Source organism: Platalea leucorodia (assembly GCF_965183815.1).
Source record: "Platalea leucorodia genome assembly, chromosome: 2".
In the NCBI taxonomy this organism is placed as follows: Eukaryota; Metazoa; Chordata; class Aves; order Pelecaniformes; family Threskiornithidae; genus Platalea; species Platalea leucorodia.
This window is the reverse complement of record NC_138824.1, coordinates 96,841,445-96,858,531: the sequence shown is the minus strand read 5'-3', so window position 1 is coordinate 96,858,531 and position 17,087 is coordinate 96,841,445. Positions and strand designations below refer to the sequence as shown.

At 43.7% G+C, this 17,087-nt stretch overlaps 1 protein-coding gene across 13 annotated transcripts in view; it reads left to right on the top strand.

The window, feature by feature from the left end:
• The first annotated feature begins 1,553 nt into the window (after positions 1-1,553).
• Positions 1,554-17,087, top strand: part of SLC37A1 (solute carrier family 37 member 1) — a 41,197-nt gene continuing 25,663 nt past the window's right edge. For 2 of the 13 annotated variants that reach the window (XM_082304155.1, XM_082304153.1), the window contains exons 1-11: positions 1,981-2,107; positions 3,274-3,336; positions 3,425-3,530; positions 6,309-6,590; positions 8,317-8,398; positions 9,231-9,357; positions 11,270-11,348; positions 12,203-12,338; positions 13,601-13,677; positions 15,532-15,698; positions 16,449-16,486. In XM_082304155.1, the coding sequence (XP_082160281.1) occupies positions 6,535-6,590; positions 8,317-8,398; positions 9,231-9,357; positions 11,270-11,348; positions 12,203-12,338; positions 13,601-13,677; positions 15,532-15,698; positions 16,449-16,486 (762 nt within the window). In that variant the 5' untranslated portion in view covers positions 1,981-2,107; positions 3,274-3,336; positions 3,425-3,530; positions 6,309-6,534. Of the gene's footprint in view, positions 1,573-1,980; positions 2,108-2,359; positions 3,354-3,424; positions 3,531-5,756; positions 6,052-6,292; positions 6,591-8,316; positions 8,399-9,230; positions 9,358-11,269; positions 11,349-12,202; positions 12,339-13,600; positions 13,678-15,531; positions 15,699-16,448; positions 16,487-17,087 lie in introns of those variants that run through there. The other 11 variants (XM_082304159.1, XM_082304161.1, XM_082304160.1 and 8 more) reach the window with 11 other exon arrangements.

Below are 17,087 nucleotides of genomic sequence, written 5' to 3'. Positions count from 1 at the left end.
TTCCCTGTCTCGTTTTGTCTCTGCAAAATGGTTGTTACAGCAGAAATGACAAACATCAACATATGTAGGTGCTCTGCTCTGGCTGCAATTACCCCATCTATATCTGATGTTAGCGTGTGCTTTTCCACTCCAGGGAACAAACGCCCTCTCCGTAAGGCAATGGCATTTCCATGATACACGTGCTCAGAAGAATAACGAGGCTTGAACTATTTCCTTGTCCAGTTCATGCACCATCATACGGGGCACAGTACACACGGAGAGCTAAAGCGGCTCTGGGAGATGCCTGTTTGTGCTCCACCTACACGTGTTACCAGTCGCTGAACTGAGCCCTGCTGCCCAGGGCATCGGCCATTTCAGCTGAGCTGATGGGGGTTTGGGGCAGGTGATTTTCCTTTTGGATTCACACGGGACATGGGCCCGTGTTGTCAAAAAGCAGTTACACGCTGTCCTTTCCCTGAGACACTGGATGAAACCGTGGTTTGTCTTATACTGCGTGACAGTGCTGTAAAAGCTGTGCTAATGCGAGACCTTTTGATGCTGAGTAGCAGCTTTTATCTGTGAACCAAAATCTTGTCCTTAGATGCTAAGATTGACGCTAATCAAGAACAGTGCATTTGGTTTTCAAGTAGGAACTTTGTAGCATTTGGGGGCATAGTGAATACTTTTTTTTTTTAGCCTCCGATTCACTGCTTATGAATCTCAGCGAGAAGGATGTGAGCGTGAGCAGGAGTCGAGGTCTGCCAGTGACAAGTTTAACAGTGGCAAGCTGTGCAACACCCACCCGCATTGCAACAGTCTGGTGCAACTCTGTGACCCTGCTTCTGCAAACCTTGCTGTAAGGGAGAAGGGCTTGTTTATTGACTGGGAAAAAGGGAAGGAAAGATGCCGCTGGGATTGTGGAGCAAAGCCATGCACGTGTCTGAGTCTTTGAAATGTGAGGCCTAATCAATATCATCCCGGGAGTCAAACAGTTTCTTTTATTGGAATTACTGGCAAAGGCAGTGCAAGAGGAGAGGGAAGAGACAAAATAAAACCGAACATGTTAGATAGCGCCTTAAGTGGGCTGCTTGTGCCAGGCAGGGGATACTCTGCAAGGGACAAACAGTTATACAGATAAATTAAAACCTGCACAAGGTAACTGTTAGCAGCTATTCAGTGTTGGATGAAATAAACAGCGTGGGGTTACCCGCACTGGTGAGGTGGTCACAATAAAGAAATACACCTGCAGCTGAAAGTATGCATTTATAAAAATAACCAAGCTTTGAAATATATATGGTTGCTGAAAATGAAAAAGCCCTGCAGGATCAGGAAACCAGAAGGCAAATAAAATTAATAATTTCTTTCTTTTTTAAAGAAGTGCCCTTTGAAGAATTTTGCCGTCAGTTTTCAGACGAGCTGGTGTGCGATGTCCTAACGCTGGCGGCCTGGCACCCGAAACACCTCCCCGCGTCGCAGGCGGGCAGCCGCCGGGGCCGGGGCCGGGGCCGGCACTGGCGATGCCGGGCGAGGCAGAGGGCGCCGGGCCGCCTCCGGGCCGCCGCTGCGGAGCGGCAGAGGCCGCCGGGGCGACAGGTGGGTCGGCGGGGAGGGCAGGCAGCACCGGCTCCCGGAGCGGCTTTTCCCTCCGCGGTTCCCCAGCGGGATGGGGGCGGTGCGGGGCCCCGCCGAGGAGCCGCCGCCCCCTCAGCCCCGCGGCGGCGAGGCCCGGGGAGCCGCGGGAGGCCGGGCCGGGAGCAGCGGTTCCCCCGCAGGCTTCGCCGGCCGCTACAGGGGCGGCCCGGAGCCCCCGCGGGCCGCGCTGCCGGCACGCACCAGCCCGCGGCGCGTCTCCCACCGCCCGCCGCGGCCCGGCCCGGCCCGCCCCGGCGGGCTGCCCGCCTGCCCGCCCAGCCCGGCCGTGGCGCGGCCCGCCCCGCCGCGGCGGGGCGCCCTCCTCCACGGCGCGGCGGGGAGGGGCCCGGGCAGACCGGCCCGCCGCGCAGCTCCCGCGGCCGGGCGGCGATCCGCAGCCGCGCCCGGCCGCTCCGCTCCGCTCGGCTCGGCTGGGCTCGGCGCAGGCCAGGCAGGAAGCAGGAAGCTACCGGCGGCGGCAGGGCGAGAGCAGCGGGTAGGCTCGGCTCGGCTCGGCTCGGCTCGGCGGGCGGGGGGCGGCCGTGCACCTGCCGTGCCCGCGGCGGGGGCGGAGCGGGGGCGTCGCCGCCGCTTCCCGCCTGGGTGGCGGCGGCCCCTTCTCCCGCCGGGCTGCTCGGGAGCGGCGGCCGGGCGGGGGTGCCCCGGGGGCGGCGGCCCCGGCTCTCCGCCGGAGGCGCGGGGAAGGCGGCTGCGGTGCTGCCGGCGCTCAGGCGCTCACCTCCCCTCCCCTCCCCTGCCGCCGCCGCCGCCCCCGGCGCTCCGTTTTCTTCCCGTCACCTTTTGTCGTGCTTTCCCCCTTTTCTTTCTTGGAGGCCGGGCTTGCTGCGAGACCCCCCTCCTCCGCCCCAGCCGGCGGAGTCAGGCCCCGCACCCGGGGCTCCGTGGGTTCCGTTGGTCGCAGAGGGGCCACGCTGTGCCTGTGCCCCTACGGCTGCAGGCGGAGCCCGCTGAGCGATCGTAAACCCAGAGGCAGAGACCAGCCCCCGGCTGGCACCGACCTGCCCGAAGCCTCCCCGGGGGGTGCGGGGGGGGCTCCCGGAGGCCACGGCGCCTCGACAGCACTCGGGTGCTGCCGCCTCGCCCGGCTCCTGGCCTGGCCCCGCAGACCGCGGGTGCGGGAGCGCTGGCCTTGGCCTGGCTCGACATTTAGGGAGGCCGGGCCGTCTGGTGTTGGGGTAGCGCCTGGTGCGGTGCGGTTGTATGCAGGGTCCTGGGACGCAGGGGTGGATTCGCTGTGCGTTCACAAGCGGTCTTGTCCCCTGTCGTTAAGCCAAGGATTAACCGCTTTCCACGTTCTGTATTCAGTGGAAGGTATACGGCCCTTTAAGGTCCAAAGCTGATGGATTTGGCAGTTTATGGCCCAGGTGCTGAGCTGTTGAGTATTGCGCACCATATGCGTTTGATCTGCCTGTGTCTGAAGGCCCTTGGAGTCCTTGAGGACGCCCCGATGAGGAGTTGGCATTACCCACTGTCTGCACGCACAGAATTAATGTCCGCCCTCCCGGGGAGCTGTGTACAACGGGGCAGGGGCCAGGCAGGAGTTTTGCTCGCTCTCTGCAGCGCACAGCACAGCTGAGCCAAGGTTTGCAGTATTGGCCGTGGTAAAGGCCAGTCACGAATGACCGTGTTTTCCTGAAACAGGGAGGGAGCTATGCTTCGGCCAGTGCAGCAGGAAGCCTGAAGAAGCAACACAAAGTTTGGAAGGTAAATATGGATTCAAAGTAAGTACCAGAATATTGCTTTATACGTTGCGGTACAAGGAGGAAGCAAAAGTATTTGTTTTCATTTTCAGGTAAAATAGTTGCTGAAAATGAAAGAACAGACAACCAGTTCGAGTGATTGAATTGGAGCTTGTCCTTGGGCTTCATTAGCAAAATGGAAATATAAAGGATGTGTTGGTAAACTACCAGTTATGTGTTGTAGCCTGTTAATGTCATTTCTGAAGAATAGCTTGGTTTTAAAATGTGGTTTAATCTCCAGCAGGATGTAGTCTTTATAACCTGGTACCACAAGTTTTGTTGCCAGAAGTTTCTTTGCTTTTGTGGAGGAAGTTTTATTAGTTTATTTTCATGGGTATATGGGGACAGAGATAAGCTGTTGGCGAGTAAATGAGGACTCATGTCTCTCTGCCTGCAGTAGATAAAATGAAATCAGCCCCTGTCGAATAGAGTTAGGGTGCAGTTCTCTTAATGCTGCTCATAGTCCAGTTGCCTTTGCTAGGGCCTTGTGACTCTGGATTTATGGCCAGGATACGCTGTTAGGAGGTGGCGTGAGTACGATCTGTGCAGCAGGTGCACAGATGTGCAGCCTTGTGTGACCACTTAGCACTGAAACCTTTTTGTAAGATGCATGAAATCTTTTCCTGCTTACACTAAAGCTGTTAAATAGTAACCTGTTAAACAGTTACTTTTCTGTGAGGACAGTTACCTTGTCCCATTATATTTTAAGGGAACCGTTGAAAGAGGTTTATGACCTCAGATTTTTGTTCTTTGCCATCCTCTCCATTTTTTCCCAGTAGGTATTTCCGTCACCTCACTTGAAGTGTGGTCAGTTAAATAATAGTTTTGGTGTTTGGGATAACTGTGAGAGAGGGGAGATGGGGTTTGGGATCACCCTGAAATAGATCTGTTACTGCTGGCAGAAAAGTTCACTCCTCTTCAGGGCTGCTTGTGCCTACTTCTTCTTACCTTTCTTCTCCCACGGGAGCTATCCACAGCTCATTTCAACCAAACACGAAATTACTGACAAGCAGTTGTTGGTCTGAAATTAGAGTTCAGCTGACCTACCGAGCTAGCCATGGCTGTAAGGGGCAGGCCCACCTTTAGTCCCTGCCTTCATGTTGCTGCTTCAGATTCATCCTTTGTAGTGGTTTTGTGGCCACAGAGTGAGTTAATATTCTCCATTGGATCAGCTGTTTTTCAGGGCAGGTTTTCTGATGGATCAGCCACCTGAACCATCGCTGTATGACTACAAGGTCTGACACCGAGGGAGGCAGGGACCTGCAGCTGGGGGTGGGAGAGGGGAGGAGGGTGTAGGATTGCACTTTCCCTAACCTCTGCAGCCTCAGAGAGGAGGTAGGAAACGCATGTTTGTTGGGAATGATTATGGGCTTTGCTGATTAATTGCACAAGCAGTTATCTGAATCGGGGCTGGGGGGGGGAGGAGGTGGAACATGCCAAACCAGATTAGCAAGTCAGTGAGTTCACTTTTAGGGGAGGGAGGTGTCAAGCTGAACCAGGACACTGTGGAAAAATTAAGGGTATGACAAAAATGTGTTAGCATAAAGGAGCAGACACTTGATCTTTTGGTGTGATACTCTGTTATGTGAAGAGGTGGTAGTTTTGCCCATTCCTGGGGAAAAAGCCTATGTGAATAGTGAAGCTTTCAAGTTGCCAGCTTTGACCCAGCAGATACTGTTTGGTGTTGTCATTCAGCTGGCTAAGGAGGAGTAGTTTTGATTTCTGTAGTAAGATAGGGCAATAAAGATGGGAAGAGGGAGGCTCTCGCCTTTGCCTGCCCTTGTGAGAGCCTCTAAAATTCCCAAGTTAAGACAAACCCTTGGTCTTGGCAGGTGTGTTTTCTTCAAAGGAGATTTTGCCGTTGTTTACCGGGAGAGCTAGTCCTGTATCCTGCCAGCCTCCCGTCAGGAGTGTCGCAGTGGCTGGTGCTGGCATTAAACCCACTAGCTGGGCTACCGGGAGGGTAGGGGTTATGCTGCAGACCCTGGCGTGTTATTTGGCATCCTGCTGGGGTGGCTTTGCTGTTAGCACAGAGGGAGGCTCGGCTTGCATGCATGAGGTGTAGTCACACCTTTTGCCTACAGTGCCTTTTGTCATCTTACTCAACAGTTGGCTCAGACTTGCTGCCAAATAACCATGCAGCTAGTTCCTGTTGCTGTACCTGTAATAAAGGGCACTGTGCATCTTTCTCTCTTGAGGGGCTTCGGCCCAAATTTGAATAAACAGGGGGAACTCTACAAGATTTTAAACCAAACTGAACTGATGCTGCTACAGTCTCACCCTTCCATGCATATCATGCACATGAGCCTGCTTTCTCCCTTGTGCTGGATGAGCTGGTGTAGGGAGCACAAGTGGTGAAAAAACTTTTTTTTTCTCTTTTCCAAGTTTTCTGACGATGTGGTGCTTTGTGCAGCACTGATACTGGGATGGGGGAATCGGGCTGGAAGAGGGAGTGCTGGTCAAGCCTTGCTGGCAGCATTCTTCAGCAGCACCCACTCTCAAGCTGGAGGAGTTTCTGTTCTGAGCTGAAAACACTACAGTCATTTTTTTAACAAATTTCAACCTCATGAATGTTTCTGATGTGTTAAAATAGATCTTTGTAAGGTGGGGAATTGCCTATTTGTAGTCTTTCTGGGACAAAAGCAGAGTGTTTTGATGTCAGCTGGCTTTGGATCATGTTGTAAGTACATCTTTCCCTTTTGTCCCCACTGCTTTATACTATGCTGACTTCTCAAAATAGATTATACATGATAAAATTCAGAAAAGGCTGCGATTTATATTGGCTTAAAATTCTCCATTACATTTTTGATGTCTAGAAGGTTAGTTATGGTAATTACTTGTCTCTGAAATAGGTAATTGCTGATTCAAATGTTATGATTAGAAAATATTACAATAACTCAGTAAGAATATTTACTTATCAGCTTCTTTTATTTGAAGATCAGCAGTTAACAAAGGCAGAGTGAAGAATTTGCCACATCGTGACTGAAGGTATAAGAAAAAAAAAAAACCCTACAAGGAGATCAACTTGGCAGCATATCTTCCACGTTTGTTAACAGCCTACCACGGCTTTGGCAGGATCTTTGTTACTCATTCTGAAGAACAGCTAACGTTGTCACAAGTACATAATCGTGTCACCGAAAATTTGGTACCAGCTGTAAAGTAGATGGCTCAGCTTCCTCCTGGGATTCGCCTCATCACTTCATTTTCACGCGATCAGTGGTAAGTCTTGAAGTATGGTGGTGACCTTTGTTTTGGACAATGTGAGTTCATATCTGGGGAAGACGATACTGTTGCCTTACTCTATTTTTGCTTTTTCGTTGCTTAACATATACAGCAAGAAAATATAGTCAGTTGTATAATAAATAAATATTGCTGACATTTAAAAAGTGAGATAATTCATTGGGGGAACCCAGACAGACCCTTACTAGTCAAGTGTGCTAGAGAATAAAGCTTTTTGTCCTTTTCTTTGCAAGGTATTTGAAGGGATAAATTTCAGATTTTTATTTTCAAACTCTTAGGTGGGAGGGGTGCTCGAGGTTAGCTTTCTTAATTAGAAGTGTATTTTCTCCCCTATAATTTGATGTGTAATATAGACTTGTAGAATTACAGTTTTAGTTCTTGCTACTGTAATATTAAAAAAAAAAAAAAAACAAACCCAAAAACTCTTTGCTTTAGAAAAAACTAATCCTGGAAGTTGGATGGCATCAGTTCTTGTGCTTTCTGAGATACAATACTGCATCAGTTGTGTGTGACTAACAAAAAAATAACAAATGAAAGACGAAGCACTTCCCATTTGAGCAATTTTATCACATGCTTTCTCTAGTAGAGCATCAAGGACAAAGTCATTTCAGTTTTATCACTTGTGAGGATGTTTTCAATCATGGGGGTGAATAACAACTCGTGGGATAACTCGCTCTTTTTTTTTTTTTTTTTTTTTTTAATGTCTCTGTGAATATGCCAGAACTATAAAGCGACCCTTGTTATGTAAAAGTTTATGTAAGGCAGAAAAAGGTTGGAAAAGGTTAATTAAAAGTTAGGGACCATAGGAGGCTGTGTGATATCAGATCTTTGTATGTATATATGTACTTTTATTTACAGATGTTAGTTTTAAGATCAAGGCTAGACACACTCTGATCTCTGTGTATTGTTAAAAGCACAAATCCACAAAACACTCTCCTTTGTAAACAACTGAAACATGCTGCAGGTAGAGAATACAATAGAATAGATCAGATTGTTATCTTTGTTCAATGCTTGCAGTGACAGGGAGTTTGAGATGCCCTTTTAATTCAGATGCACTGCAGGGAAAGACCCAAGGATGCCAGTGAGGTACAAGGGAAAATTCCTTCCCAATCCCAAAGCTGGTTAATTGTGTTCATGTGCTCCAGCTGACAGTACACAGTCAATGTCAGTCCCCCCGTCCATCTCTAGAAAGGGCTGATTTCTGTTGTTACAGAGGAAGGCAAAAGTAAAGCAAAATCCTAAAAGCAGTAAGGAAAGAAAGAAGTAATAACCCATAGTAGCCAAATTGACAATTCACAGAGCCATCATGTCCTAATCGTACCAGAAAACCGAATGAGACAGTAAAATGTGAAATCTGATTATCAGTATGTTTAATGTTGAACTGCCTTTTAACAGCCCCCAAAGGAAGGTTGTAAAGCAGATCAGCTCTGTAGACTCCAGAGCACTGCTGTGTTGTCCTGCCCATACCCATGTGCTGCTAAGCTCCCTTCCAAAGCCAGATCAGAGCAGGTGATGTAAGGCAGTGTAACTGCTAGAGTGGTTCTTCAGGCTGTTAGAGAACATGAAAAAAGTTGTCTTCTACTATTCCAAGATTACTAGTGACTTGTATAATGTCTTTATGTAACTTAGTGCTAAAAGTAAATCTGAATAAAAAAATTTTCAAATACTCTTTTTTTTTTTTTTTTTTTTTTTTAATATATTGTAGGTACAGAGCCTTCATTTTCTCTCTCACTTTCTTACTGTATGCCAGCTTCCATTTATCAAGGAAACCCATTAGTATAGTTAAGGTAAGCGAGGTTGTGTCGTTTAAACATCCTTCTGCTCCTGTCAAACACGGAAGTAGTCGTCTTTTTCAGTGTTTCCTTTTGTGAAAGGCAGTGTTTAACTTGGAATGGTTTAAAAGATGAAAAACTGATAAAGGTAGTATGCAGTGACATTTACTTGGTAAACTTTAGTAAGACCACACCTAGAATATTGCGTATATGTCTAATCTTAGGGCTTAAGACTTGAAACAGCTATGCCTATTCTTAATTCATGTGAATTAATCTAATTATAGACATTTAAGAGTTTACAGGTTTACATTCATATGTTTGAGAAAAGTTGCTCATAACTGATGAGTCACACATGATAAAATTCTGCTGGCATTTACAAGACTGTTCCAAGTACTGTTGAACATCACAGTCATAGTTGTCTGTGCACTTGGGACTCTGTTCCCAGTGAAGCTGGTGGCAAAATCCTATCTAATTCTAGGTTTGTTAGTTTAATCTTCTGCCTGTATAACTTGCCAAACACAAATCAAATCCCCCAGGGCTGTATTGTATATAACTGATGAATAACAATGGGCAAAGTAGCTTGATGTTAGTGAAGAATTTTGAAATTCTGCAGTATCAGAAACACCAGTTCGCTATAGCATGTTGTTTCTAACCACGTAATTACTCTTTCATGTAATGGTGGCTTCATCTAGCAAAATACCAAGCAATTAATAATGGCTAACAATTTTACTGATTTCAGTGGGTTTGACACAGGCTCATAGAGAGCTAGAATTGTTGAATTTATTGCTGTATGGGGATTAACAGTCACAAGCAAATTTTCCATTTTCAAATTTCCTTTCTGTATCAGGGAGAGCTGCATAAGCATTGCGCTGCTTCACATGAAGTTGAACTTAGCTCCTACAAGGAATATGCTGCCCAGATTCAGCCTGTCAAAAAGCCATCTAATGTATCTCAGTGTGGTTGGGAGCCATTTGGTAAGGGTTGGGTTTTTTTGTTTCGTTTTTTTCTTTCATAATAATGAGCTGATATTCACAATTAGATTATTTGCCTCTTGCTATTTCTTCTCCACGTGTGGAGGGATTCAGGAGATGTGTATGGGAGGAGTGTTTTGTTTCCATGTTCTCATTGATTTTTCCAAACCAAGTTAAGTTGTGACTTACCTTATGCTGTCTTTCCTACTTAGTCACTTAAACAACTGACATTATTTTACCTGTTATAGCTATGAGATGGTTTCAGTAGATCAGTTTTCAGTCAGAAAATGGGATTTGTCTTTAGAGTGTCTATTAAGGAAAAAAAGGGTGAAGAATAAAATAAACCATTATAATTTTCTGCTATTTTAGTTCAAGGTCCAGCAGTCATTTAAATGAAATTACTTGGTGTTTATCTAAATTGGAACTTTTCAGAGTTCTTATCTGCCAGAAAGAATATTTTTCTCCTCATTTTAATGGAGAAAAATGGGAAACTTTATTGCAGAATAGAGTTGACAACTTACTGAACAGCTTATGAACCTGGTCTTTCACTGAAATAGAAAAAAATATTTGCCTACTTATAATTAAATTTGAATTTAATTGTATAGGAATTTAATAGAGATTTTGAATCATTCCTTGACACTTTTATCATTACCAAGAATGTCAGTGAAGTAGAATAGACCGTTCTGTCAATGTCCCAGTCCACTCCAGTCTATCTAGTCATCCATTCTAATTATTCTTTAATTAGCAATTAAAAAAAATCCTGCTCTGTTCAAAGATAATTAAAGATCAGAGCTCTGGGTTTTCTGTGGACAAAATTCTGTGTATTAACTGCCTGCTGCAAGGTAATCAGTCTACTGAAACTATATGGTCCCACAGGTTTCCAAATGTATCAGGATGCAGTTAAACTTGGTTGCTGTTTCTTGTCCCTGGACCAAGGGGAGACTGAGTTTGCTTGTCTAAAACACTAGTTAGCTTTCTTAATGGAGACTTCTGAGCTCCAGTGTCCTCCTTTTTCCATGAGCATACAGGTTATTGCAAAGCTACCCCCTTGGGATAGCACTCTAGGCTTGTTCTTTCAGCTCTGTTTTTCAAGCAACATAGCTGGCAAGCTGGGAGTAACACTGAAATAAGGAATGCTTTAATAACTCTGACTCTATTCTCAAAGTCAATGGGAATTGTGGCTCCTTGCAAATACACAAACTGTCTTTCTTGGTATGAGCTCAGGTCTCTTGAGACTAGACTTGGTGTTTCTGTCTGAGTGGAGTCCCTCCTGCTCCCTCCATCCCGCCTGCAGGTCCCATTTAGTTGTGATTGTGGTCATTTGTGGTACAGAGCAGAACCCTGTTTTGGTTTTTTTGTTTTGTTTGTTTTTTGTTTTTAAAAACAAGACTTCTATGTCTGTGCTTTATGAGTAGTTGGAAAACGAAATGCAAAAGGCTTTAGCTATTTAAAAAATATATATTAAGCTGATTCCTTAAAAGCCTATATGACGATGGCTTTTTTTTAGCCATTTTGACTGTTAGAACCTCACACATTTGCAACGCGTCTTTCCACTTTTAATAAAGTCCGTTAAAGTTTGGGTGTTTTTTTTTTTTTGTTTAAGGACCTATAAGAAAAGGGCACCTTGTTAGTAACTGATGTTTCTTCTCTTCCAAAATGCTGTTTGGAATAAGATAGAATTAAGAATGGGCCTACCAATATTTTCCTAGTATGTTACAGGCAAAACGGTCAGTTGTAGAGGGGATTTTTTTGGGTAAATAAAAAGTTTTGCAAAATGCATGCTCAAGTCTAAAAGTGCCTGTTGAAAATTAAGTGTCTGTGCATGTTCACTAACATTTTTCTTGTAATACGTAAAAATGGTTGGGAAGTTATTGGTACATTTAAACTGATAATTTGTTTTGAAAATTATTCTTAGATAAGAACAACTACAAACAGTTACTGGGAGCACTGGATTACTCGTTTCTGTGTGCATATGCAATTGGAATGTATTTAAGGTAAACCTCACTCTCTTGGAAACCTGCTTTATTGCTTACTGTTAATTTACGAGGCCGTACTGCTTCTGAGATATTGTCCTTTCCCACTGTAAAGTTGCTGGTGAAGGGAGTGAGAACTTGGTTGCTGAGGAAAAAAACCCACATCATTCTCAGTCCCCAGTGGTGTCGTACCAGCTTGTATATAGAAGGCTTCTTACCTGCACCCATCCTGACTGCCTTGTGCAGGAATGCTTTCCAACTTGCAGTCCAGCCTGTCTTTCCTTCATATGGAAGAATATATGCTGGAATACATGTCCTCAAACTTTATCAGACTCCAACTTGCACATGTAGACTAAAGTGATTGTCCTGGCTTTCTGCATAGTCACAGGACAGAAGCAGCCACCTCCTAAAAAATAATCCTGAACCCGTCTTAAAATGTGCAATATTAGCTGCTGTTTGGAGATGCTTCTTTTTAGTGACTAAAACCAGAACCTTCATAACTAGAATCATTAGCAAGGGAGACAAGTCTCACTTTAAGTGGCTGGAGACATGTCCCACCTTATGGGTCATTTGGAAAATGACTCTGTAAGTAAATGACTTCCAGTGTGCTCCAGGTGTGCATCTCCCTGAAAGATGATTGTGCAGATGTCAGCACTTGGCAATTAATGAACATGAAATGTTTGTTGTTGGTTTTTTTTTTTTTGTCAGGTGCTAAAAATTGCTCATTTGCTGCTGTGAAGGAAAACAGCAGTTACCAGTAAAGTTTCTCCTCAACCAGAATTAAACAACACAAAATATTCTTTATTTGTGAAGGCTTGGGATATGATCTCATTTTTAATTATTACCTTTCTTTTTATTTCCTTCCACATTCCAAGTGGAATAATAGGAGAACGGCTACCTATCCGGTACTATCTGACAGTTGGGATGCTTGCTAGCGGACTCTTCACTGCAATGTTTGGATTGGGTTATTTCTATAATATACATAATCTGTGGTTTTACATAATGGCCCAGGTAGGCACGATGTTATTTAGATACTCTGAGTTTCCATGGTGCTGTTTAGTGTAGTATTGGTTTTTTTTCAGTTGCAAACAGTGATTAGTGTGGTTGGATGGGAGGATGTAAATGCTGGCGTACATTGTCATTGATGACAGGCAGAAATGATAGAGTGGATAGCCCCAGGTTTTATCTTTGAAAAATGTTTTTTTAGTGGAAGAACTCTTTGAAAACAAATTAAAGTGTTTCAGTCTGTGTCAAATCAGTGATCCAAGCTTAAATGTGGGCGAGTTTTAAAACAAGTGTGTTTACTTTTGTCAGTCTGCCAAGACCTGAGTGACTCATCCTGGCCTTCTCTGCAGGAAAATTACATTTATACTGCTAATGATGAACAGTCTCCCACATTGGTGCGGCTGAGAACGGGCAGCTTCTGTAATGAGATTCACTGTGTGGGATTTTTCAGAGCACTTGTAGATCTAATCAGGTGTCACAAGAATATTTACCATTGATGTAAAATGGAATTTAGGTCAGGACCAGGATATGGTTAGCACTTCTGAGTCATTTTGGACAGGTCTGCACCTTGCACTACTGCTTTCTTTGTGCTACTGCAGTAGGACTTCCACCACTGGCACACGTGCATGGCATTGTGCAACACGGCATGCCGCGATACTAACTTGGGTACCGCAGGCTTTTATAACCGTTTCACAACGTCATCCGTTTAACCGTGTCGCTGCCCCAACGCTCTTGGCTTATGTGGTTTCCAAGGCAGGAGCTGGCTCCTTTAGGGTGAAGCCAGCTATCTCTACCAATGCTGCACTGCGTAACGTGCTCAGTGAATCCTGTAATGCCAAGGGCAGTCTCACACCACCAGCCTAATTCGTTTTTGTTGGGTAGAGTGAGGTCGTTTCGTTGCATGTTCAAATGCTCATTTTACAAGTGAATTATTGTATTGTGACCTTTGTGTTAATGTGTTATTCGAGATAGGGAGCTTTTTAGGAGTTGAGATGAGTAAGGGTTATGATCTGTGCAACATGGAGGCTGAAATAGTTCTTAATTCAGCCCGAATATAGTAAGTTAAATTTCTCCTCTCAATTTATTTACAGGTGTCTGTTAAGTGTTTTAAAGTTAATGTTCAAAGTTATCCAGTCTCCTCTAAAGTTTTCTTTTTTTTTTTTTTTCCTTTGTTTGATTGCAAACATGCCTTGCCATATGTTCAAATTGTGTAGGAACCTGACTTATTAAGGGTATGTTTATTTATTATTATTTTTATATACTTTCAGATAGCTAATGGGTTGGTGCAAACTACTGGCTGGCCAAGCGTCGTTACATGTATTGGCAACTGGTTTGGAAAAGGAAGGTAAATAATACGTAATCTAAAGTTTTGGACGTACAAATCAACACATTCTGGGCTGTAATATTATAGTCAATTTAAATATCTTTCTTTTGCTTCAGTGTTTTTTTTGGGATGAAACAAGCAGTTATGTAGGTCTTTGAGAGGAGTTTCCTTTGTTACGCTGATTAGTTTATATATAGGTTTGAAATTCTCTCTCATGTCAGAACAGTGTTCTGTGGTAGCTCTTTAGTCTGATGTTTAATTTTTCAGATGAAATATTTCAGAATTGAATTAAGAATAATTCTTGCAAATATTAAGTCTAAAACAGTTTTAATAAAGGCTGTTGTTATGCCATTTTAATGTGGAATTTCCCGTGTTTTCATTTGTGTTTCAAATCAGTTGTCAGGGTGTAACTCTAAAAGTATCTTCTTGTCTAATGTCTTTTTTTCTAACACACTTACAGAAACTTGAAAATGTAAATAAAAAAAGAAAATACATATGGCAACTGATTCAACCTTTCTTTTTGTCACTTTCTTTAAATCATCTTTTTTTTTTTTTTCTTCTTAATCCTGCATAGAGATCACTCGTAATGTTTATTTTGTCATACCATACAGGAGTTTTCCATAAATTTTGCAAGAGCTGCATGCTAAATCCATTGGCTCTGATAATGGTCGATGCACGTAGCATATAGTAATGCTACTGTAGTGCCATCCATTGTACATACATACCATTGAATGAACATTATTGGCAATTGGTTCAAGAGAAGGACATGTGAAAATTAAGTATATGCTTTCTGTATAAAATCACGGGGTAGTTAAGAAGATGTAGGCTCAAACTAGTTTTCCGTAGTCCCTGCAGCCTTTTTGGTGAATGTTACAAAATGCAGAGAATAATAACTGTCATACAATGCTGAACAAAATTGGTGAGTCTGTGCAAAACAAATATATTTATTCAGATTTTGCTTTGTGTGAAAGCAACAGCCTTTACTTTTAGGAGGCTGCAGAGTGGACTGGTGGATAGGGCTCTGGTTTGAATGTCAGTGATCTGGTTCTTGTTTTCATTTTGCTACAAATTCCGTGAAACATGAGCAGACCTCTTAGATCTTGTCTTCAGCAAAAGGAAAAGATTTGGTTTAGTTCGAATTAGGTTGCTCCAGGTAAATTCCTGCTGAGGGCAAGGCAGTTTTCCTATGACTTACAAGGAAAAAAAAACCTGCTAACTGTCACAACTTCAGTAGGATTTTTGTGGTTTACATTAGCTCAGCTGGAGCTATTCTACAGCAGCTCTAATCTGGGATTTCCAGGCAGACAGCAGTTTGATGTGTCTGTTAGCCAAGCTTGCACAGGAGTTACCTTCTCCTAGTGCCTAGCAAGTCCAGAATGTGATCAGAAAATACTGAATTTGCTCTACGTATCCTGTACAGATTTTTTTCTTGTGCATGGTAAGTCTAACATATCCTGAAAGCATCAGATTATCGGTGCAATGTGTTTGCAGGAGGACTTTCATTCCCTGAAGCATCAGACTTAGCGTGCATGTGCTACACAACATCTGCATACTTGTTTTTATCAAAGAAACTCTATCCAGAATATACAAGCCCTAGTGGTGCCTTTAAATGCCATTAAATGCAGGATGACTTCTGTCGTGCACGGAGAAGTATTTAGAAAGCTTCTAGTAATAATTGAGGTGCCTTGAAATTGCCAGGTGAAAGACTGTAGCATAAAGAAGTGGTCAGTTAAAGAACAGTAAGATTGCAGATATTTCACTGACACCACAAATGAACAGTCACTTGTGATACACTTTTCTCAAGATAGTAATGCTTATTGTTGGAATAATAAAAAATGTTTTGGTTTTTTTTTGTTTTTTTTTTTTTAAATGCAGGAGAGGTTTGATCATGGGAATCTGGAATTCACACACTTCAGTAGGAAATATCTTGGGATCCTTAATTGCTGCTTATTGGGTGTCTACATGCTGGGGTCTCTCCTTCGTGATGCCTGGTGTTATCATTGCTGTGATGGGGATTGTTTGTTTCCTGTTTCTTATTGAACGTAAGTGCTTTAATGGGATAGAACCATGGAGGGCTCATTATGGGTGAAGAACACTGGCTGTTTAAGCTAAATGACCCACTGCAAAGTATATTCCTTAAGCTATGCCAATACTTCAAGAACTTCCTGGAACACTAGATGGAGAGGAACCTGTGTACGATTAAAGAGTTGATATGCTCAGACTCTGGCATACCCGAGAGAGTAACAATTCAGAATTCGGTCCACTGCCCTGGCATTAGTTCCCTGTCTTTACAAATTGTTCAAGTGTATCTTAGCAGAACGTCCCACCTGGCTGCAATGTATATTCTGTGCTACCATTCAACCCGTGCCACCCATATTCTGTGGTATGAAATACAGAAGTCAGTCGATAAAGCAAGTTTTGTCACTTTAAATTATAAATTAAAAAGGAATGCCTCATCTAGTCCCTATGTAGACCCAGAGATACTAGTATGAATGCTTATTTTACTGTAACTGTCCTATCTCAGGAAGTAAAAAGTTCTGTGAATATAGCTAGAATGCTGTAATGAGCTGGACTGCCAGAATAACACTTAATGTGGTCGTAGGATGGGAAGGGTACCATGGAGCACGCTTTTCTTTTTTTCTAAAGCTACCGTTACACATTTCTACCAGGACTACTTCTGTGCTATCTGTACTGTTGGTTTATTGTCGGTAAATTACACTGCTGGTAAGTGTTTCAAGAGATATTCATTATGCTTGTTTTCACTATTAACTATGCACGGCATTGTATTTCAGATCCTAGAGATGTAAGTTGCTCCTGCACGCCATCCAGTGTAAGTGAATGCTTTTTCTATTTTGATTTTTGCCTCCTAATACACGTTTATTATGATAGTTCTGGAAATCAGATAAGCTGTGTGGCCCTTTTGTGCCAGGCTGTTACAACCGACTCTATGCTTGAGGGAATGATTGGTCTTCTGTGCTTCACTGGTAAACCAGTAGCTTACTTTCTATCAAAGCAATGTGAATCAAGAGGTGAATGAGTTTGTTTTAACTAAAGTTTTGGAATAGATGATCTTACTACAGTAAACCAAGTAAAAACTGTTCACCTTTTTTTTTTGAGTTTTCTTACTTTCCTCCAGTCCTCCTGGGCATCTTCAGAGCATCTTGACCTATGTCCCGCTGTTGCCTTCCTTCCTTAGGTATGGCATGATGAGATAGCTGCCAACCATATCCTGTGAAGGGTCTCACCATTTGAGAACCCCGTATTAGGCATTGCAGAAAGAGCAAACAGCCCTTTGCTGACATAGTGTGAATGAATCATGCGTCTATGGGCTTGGGGATGGAAGGTGGGATGTTCACTTGAATAGAGGGAAGGACAGTAGGAGCGCATGGCTAGGGAAAAGGGGGAAGCAAGGGATGGATGTGAAGCTGAGG